Below are 7,278 nucleotides of genomic sequence, written 5' to 3'. Positions count from 1 at the left end.
GAGCTGTTACTACTAACATAACCAGAAGCCCACACCTGAGGTCTTACCTCCTGTGATACAACGACGAGCCATTTCCCAAATGATCAGGCCAAAGCTGTAGATGTCGGCCATTATGTAGGGCTGGAAATGGTTTTTATTCAAGCTCTCATCCAGCACTTCTGGAGCCATATAGCGTTTGGTACCCACCCGGGTATTCAGGGGCACGTCAACTTCATTTGTGTCGCTGAAACAGAAGACAGTGTTCAGGTTGAGGGCCAGGAACAAAATCGCTCATCTTACATTTTTGTCGCGTTTTGTAAGTCAGCCTCTTCCTCTGCATGTGCACACACACACACTCCACATAAATATATTAAAAAAATGAAATTAAAAAAAATCTACGTATTTACCTATCAACCAATCTACTATCTTCACATTCCCTTAACAGGAGTCCTTGGGACCAGATAAGATTTTAAAATTTAGCATTTTCTAGAGTTTAGAAAAGTAACAGATCCTGTAACTGTATGTTACACGTTACACAACACCCCGGGGTTAAGAGGGCCCGGGGCACCATTCAGAATCATTACTGTCCCCAGTGAAAATCTAAGTATGAATATTCATATTATCCTGGATAAAGACAATAAATACCTCACATCAGTTCAAGTTTTGCCACCAAACAAGTTTGTGCCTAAGAAAAAGGACGGTACTGAATATACAAAAAAGCAGTAGGTAATTATGTCCTGGAACAAGCGAATGTGAAAATAAATTGAGAGGAATCATTACCTTTTTCTGTTCTCACGTGATAAACTCAGCCTCTGTGACATAGGATTACATTTTCTTTTTAGGTCCAACCAACTTAATTCTGTTGTAAGTAATGTTTACATAATCATACCGGCAATCAGTAACAAATGAGGTTTACTGGTTTTTCAATATTTGAACTAAATTTTAGAGTTAGAAGACATGAAAGCGTTGTTGCTTAGGCCCCCAATTCTGGTGGGTTTTGGAAACTACTCTGAAGCCGAGATTGATATAATGTAGTTTAGATTTTCTTTTTCTTTTCTTTTTTTTTTTTTTTTAAGATTTTATTTCTTTGCTCATGAGAGACACAGAGACAGAGGCAGAGACACAGGCAGAGGGAGAAGCAGGCTCCCTGCGGGGAGCCCGATGTGGGACTCGATCCCAATCCCAATCCCAGGTCTCCAGGATTACGCCCTGGGCTGAAGGCAGTGCTGAGCCACCCGGGCTGCCCATATTTTAGATTTTCTTAAAGAGTTCCTGATGAGTATTTGAGCCAACGAACACTACAAAGATACAGAACGACAGGGTCAGAGCACTGTAACAACTAGGGAAGATGATTTAAATGTTAATATTTGCTTTATTATAGACCTGTACTTTTATTTTATAACCTGAAATGAATTCTGAAATGTAAATTGGCTGCTGTATCTTAGAGTTGTAACAATATTAAACGTTTCAATGGTTTCCTAAAAATTTGATAATTCTGTTTAAAAAATATTGACAATTGGGATCCCTGGGTGGCGCAGCGGTTTGGCGCCTGCCTTTGGCCCAGGGCGCGATCCTGGAGACCCGGGATCGAATCCCACGTCGGGCTCCCGGTGCATGGAGCCTGCTTCTCCCTCTACCTGTGTCTCTGCCTCATTCTCTCTCTCTCTCTGTGACTATCACAAATAAATAAAAATTAAAAAAAAAATATTGACAATTTCAAGCGGTGATGGAGAAGTGGCATGCCTGTGACCCTGTTTCTGGGAGTGTTTACTGACGCACGCTTCCCAAAGGGGTAGCTCGCAATTATGCTATACTTTAACACGCACACACTCTGTTCAGTCCCTTCTCTAGGAATCCACCACGAACAAATACTTACACAAGTAGCCAAGGATATTACATAATGGGTAAAATACAATTAAAGCATTTTTTAAAATAATGAAATAATAAAGTAGGGACTTAGTTGGGTCACAGATGAAATAAATTATAGTCTATCCACATAATGACGGAAAACTGCATCAATCTTGTTAAAGAGAATGAAGTAGACCTACGTAAATTACAACAGAATGATGTCTAAGACAATAAAAAGCAGGAAATCAAGAATTATGTGGAATAGGATGTAATTTTTATTAAAAAAAAAACAAACAAAAACCTAAAACAGAAAAACAAAGCACCAAGACAAAAAAACCCAACTATTGATATCACCAGTTAAGCCCAAATACGTGTTTGGGGTTGCGCTGTCCTGAATCCAAAGAGGCAAGTACCTGCGGAGAGTACAATGCCGCCAAGACAGCAGGCAGGGAACCACTTACCTATTGAATTTAACAGCAAGACCCAGGTCAGCAATACAGCAACTTCCATTTCTCTTAATGAGGATGTTTTTGCTTTTTAGGTCTCGATGAGCAATTGCAGGCTTTCCTTGGGTGCCATAAATTTCTGTGTGGAGATGGCACAGACCACAGGCAGCTGAATAAGCCAACTTGAGCAGGGCTCTGGTGTCCAGCGTAGCGCATTTCAGGAAATCATAGAGAGATCCGTTTTCATGGTAATCAGTAATCAAATAGAGCTGAGTCCAGGAGCCTGTCCCTTTAATGTCTGCTGCTATGAAACCTGTTCAATTAACGAGTTTAAAGGGTTAGTTATCAGAGATGGTAGGAAGGATAACGTCTGCTCATTCAGGATACTGAGAATAACTCAGGTATTGTGTATAGATAATAAAAAAAGTTAATTTTCCTAACAAAATCTCTCGAGTGTGTACCATCTTCCCTGCCATTTACAAAGACAGCTCCACACTTCTGCAGTATATTTAAAATGATCTTAACGATCAGCATGAGAAGGACCATCGCGTAACTAAGGGGAAGATCACAGGTCAAAAAATAACCTGAGGAAATATGATCCATCGACAGGATTCTCTAAGCATGAAGAACTTTAAGAAGAAATGTAGAAAAGGTCTCAGTTTCAAGTTGAAAGGTGGACACGTTAAAATAATAAAGTAAAACGTTCAACCAAGAGTGTGCTGCTACCTGAGCTAGCTCCCATTTGCCCACCAAGCCTTAGCGCAGGTGCCTCCCCAACTGGCTCCTCATCAGCAGGCCCGTGCTGTGGCCTCTTTCCCGTCAGGTCTGGGGGTGCTGGGCTGAATGGCGGGCACCCCCACCCCCAGCAATTCGTGGCTGCTTGGAACCTGTATGTGACCTGATATGGAAGAGGGTTTTTGCAGACACAACCGAGTTCAGGGGAGGTGGGCCCCGATTCAACGACCGGTATCCCTACAAGAAGAGGGGAGTGTGGACCTGTCTCCAAGCCAAGTAATGTCAGAAAGTGCTGGAAATCACCAGAAGCTGGGAAGAGGTAAGGAGGGGGCCTCTCCTAGAGCCTTGGTCCTGCTGACACCCTCGTTTTACACTTCAGGCTTCCACAACTCTGGCAAAATAAATTTCTGTTGTTTCAAGCCACCCAGTTCGCGGTGCTCTGTTGTGACAGCCCGTAGGAGGCTGAGAGTCACGTGTCTGGAGCACTTGCGGCAACGTGTGATGCAGTCTCTAAATTAAAGGGCAGGGAGATGGTAGCTGAGAGGCCAGGAGAGCTGGAGGGCAGGCGCCCACCCGACTGATCAGAGCAAACCCGAGTTCATTTTCTGTTTTGTTAGTGGAGGCAGGGAGAGGCGAAGGGCACATGCGATCAACGTCATACCCCAAAGTCTCCTTTAAAAAGCCTGGGCTGTGATTGTACGAGGAAGCCTAACAAGGTAGCCCTGCTTCCGAGTTGAAACTGCCTTTTGTTGTCCTAGGCGGATGGGCAGGAACGGGGTCTGGGCGCTCGGGGCCGTATTGAGCTGCTCCTCCCTCGGGTCTCCTCCAGCCCCACCGCGGGCTGTGGCCGCCGGCGCGCGTGTACCCACCAAGAATGTTCTCGTGGCGCATCAGCACAGTCTGGTAGATTTCCGTCTCCCGAAACCAGCTGGCCTCCTCCGTGGTGAAGAACACCTTGACCGCCACCTTCTCCCCACGCCATTTACCCATCCACACTTCTCCGTACCGGCCTTTCCCCACTTGCCGAACCATCTGAATCTGCTTGGCGATAGTTCGCTGAACCTGCATGGAAGAAAGCGAAAGGTTTGTGGAAAAGCGGTGGCCGAGGGATGCAGGGGCCTGTCCGGCGCCCACAGCGCTCCGCACCTGCCCTCCCTGTTCTGCGGCCGCAGCCGCATCGTCCTGCAGCAAAACCAGGTGACAGTGACGTCTTCTCTGCAGTCACTGCGCCATCGCGCGCCGGCCCCCCGCCTCTCCAGCCTCTTTTGCTATCGTGACCCACGGCAGCCCTCTTGGCCACCTGGAGTCAGCTCAGTGGTGCACGTCGTCCCCGTCCCAGCTTCTCTGCACGTGCAGTCCCTGCGGAGGCCTGTTTCTCTGCAACCCCTTCAGGGCGCATGCACACCTCTCCGCTGCTGCTCTTACAATTATGATTTTATGATTTTTCTACATGTATTGCTTGGATTCTACTTCCTACTCCAGAACACAGGCATTGTTTAGGGGGACACCTGAGATAGAAGTGCTCTCATTCATTTTTATTGAACCGAAGATGCACGGTTGTTATCGCCACCTGTCATTCTCAGAAGCACTCGTGGCCATTCCAAATTACAAAGAATCCCAAGGTTCAGGTTGGAAACACAGTTAAAGTGGACTAGATTTTGTGCATACCCAAACTGACTGGCTTTATGTATCATTTGTTTCAGAATCCTTTTGTAATTTTTAAAGAAAGTCAGGATTATTGAGGTACGAGCCACACGCAATAAAATCCACTCTTGGAGAACTGTGTTCCCTCTTGCCTCCTTAAAGTCAGTTCCCCTCCCTGCCTGCCCCCAGGCCCTGGCATCACTGATCTGTTTTCTTCCCCCAGTTTTCTCTTTTCTAGAATATCACATAAATGAAAATGTGCAGTATGCAGTCTTGTGTCCAGCATCTTCCACTCAGCAGGACACACTCTGAAAGCCACCTGTATGGCTGCTGCCTGGATCAGCATCTGTTTACCGAGCACTCACGTTCCACCGTATGACCCAACCATGGTCTGTTTCCCATCTACCCATGGGTGGCCTTTTGGGTTGACGACGATTTACGTCTTATGAGTAGAGCTGCTGTGCATGCTCCCATTTGAGCCTCTACGTGGGCACGTCTGCACACCCTTCTGTGGTAAATACGTCGTGGAACAACTGCTTCATGGTAGGAAAGCACAGGTTTCACTTTTCTGTCAACTGTCACCCTGCTTCCCAAAGTGCCTGAAACGTTTTCGCTTCAATCAGCTACGTATGTATGAGATTTCTAGTTCATCCAGATTCTTCCCAGCACTTAATATTCTCGGTCTTAGCGGATGTGTAGTATCTTGCTTTCATGCTTAATTTGCACAACCCTGCCTTTTCACGTGCTTATTTGCCATTCCTTTCTCTTCTTTTGGGAAGTACCTGTTCGAATCTTTCGTCTTTTTTTAAAAATTGGGTGTCTTATTACTGAATTGTAAATGTTCTTTATATATTGTCCAACTCACTCTTTCAGATCTGTGTTGCCAGGCTGACTTATTTTTTCCCTTGCTTAAGTGTCTTCTGAATAAGAAAAGCTTTAAATTTTGAGAAAGTCTAATTTATCATTTTAAAAAATGATTTCTGTGTTTTGTGTCCTAAGAAACTTTTGCTTAACCAAGGTGACAATGATTATCTAAAACATTTTCTTATAAAGATTTTTAGACTTTAAGTTTTACATTCAGGTCTATCGATCATTTCAAGGTAATTTCTTATTTGGAGATAAGGGTCAAGATACACGTTTTGGGAAATGGATGCTCAATCTTCCTTGCACCATTTGTGGAACAGACTGTCTTCTCCCCACTGAATTACTCGGGCACCCAAATCAAGTGATATTTGTGTCCATTTCTATACTCTTTATTCTCTTCCACTGATACACATATCTATCCTTAACCTTAAAGATCACATTATATATGGGCACCTGGGGGGCTCGGCTCAGTGGTTGAGCGTCTGCCTTCAGCTCAGGGCATCATCCTGGGGTCCTGGGATCGAGTCCCTCCTCGGTCTCCCCGCATGGAGCCTGCTTCTCCCTCTGCCTGTGTTTCTGCCTCTCTCTGTGTCTCTCCAGAATAAATAATGAAATCTTAAAAAAAAAAAGAAAGACCACACTACGTTGATTATTGTAGCCTTATACTAGGTCCAGAAATCAGGAAGTGAACCCTCTTTGTTCTTTCTCAAAATTGCTTGGCTCTTCTAGGTCCTTTGAATCTCCATATAAATGTCATATCCGTTTATCAATTTCTACAAAAGTTTGCTCTGATTTTGGATTGAATGGAAATATAAGAAACTAGGTATCAACTTAGGAATAAATAAAATCTTAAAAAAATTTTTTTGTTAAGCTTATTCTTAAATATTTAATGTTTTTCTGAAGCTATTTTAATGATACTGCTTTTCTAATTCCTAACTGCTCATTGCCAGTGTACCTAAATTCAATGATTTCTGTGCAGTGACCTTATATTCTGCAACCCTTACAAACTCACTTATTGGTTGTTGTAGCTTTATGGTATCACCCTTGAAATTTTTCCGTGTAATCATGTTGTCTGCACATGAAGACGGTTTTACCTTTCCAATTACAAAATTATTTAATTCAAGAAGTTTAAAAATTAGAGATCAATGGATTTACTTTTTTTTTAAGGTTTTATTTATTTATTCATGAGAGACACAGAGAGAGAGATAGAGGCAGAGACACAGGCAGAGGGAGAAGCAGGCTCCATGCAGGGAGCCTGATTCGGGACTTGATCCCGGGACCTCAGGATCACGCCCTGGGCCAAAGGCAGCCGCTTAACCCCTGAGCCACCCAGGGATCCCAATGGATTTACTTTAAATCAGTGCAACCAAACAACTAAAAATATGTCTGGATATCTAGTATATATTAAGTTGAAATAGTCATTACTTCTCCCAACCAATGAGTGTAACCTTAGCTGCAAGGAAGTTATACCAGATTCCTCTTCAGGTTGGCTGTTAAAAGCAAAACTTGGGAGCTAACTCTAGCACTGACACAGCACTTCATGATCACATTTTCTTTCCTAACTTTGCCTGTGGCTCTTCTTCCTACTGCCTATTCTATTTCTTTTGTTTCATATTTCTTATTTTTAACTGATTTCTCCTTTCATGACTGCAGCCATCTTTCTAAATAAGAAGGAAAAAAATGTATCTAGTAATGTTCCCTAATCTGTAACGGTTACGCTATCTACCATCATCTAAGGACACATTCTGCACCAATAAACCAT

At 43.6% G+C, this 7,278-nt stretch overlaps 1 protein-coding gene across 2 annotated transcripts in view; it reads right to left on the bottom strand.

Moving 5' to 3' along the window:
* BMPR1A (bone morphogenetic protein receptor type 1A) overlaps window positions 1-7,278 on the bottom strand; it is a 140,647-nt gene that overhangs the window by 5,450 nt on the left and 127,919 nt on the right. For both annotated transcript variants that reach the window (XM_072823863.1, XM_072823865.1), the window contains 3 exons: window positions 3,878-4,070; window positions 2,289-2,586; window positions 48-223 (listed from right to left, as the gene is read on the bottom strand). In XM_072823863.1, the coding sequence (XP_072679964.1) occupies window positions 48-223; window positions 2,289-2,586; window positions 3,878-4,070 (667 nt within the window). The remainder of the gene's footprint in view (window positions 1-47; window positions 224-2,288; window positions 2,587-3,877; window positions 4,071-7,278) is intronic.

This window comes from Canis lupus, chromosome 4 (assembly GCF_048164855.1).
Source record: "Canis lupus baileyi chromosome 4, mCanLup2.hap1, whole genome shotgun sequence".
NCBI lineage: Eukaryota > Metazoa > Chordata > Mammalia > Carnivora > Canidae > Canis > Canis lupus.
Note: the sequence above shows the minus strand (reverse complement) of the source record. Positions and strands in the feature narration are given on the sequence as shown.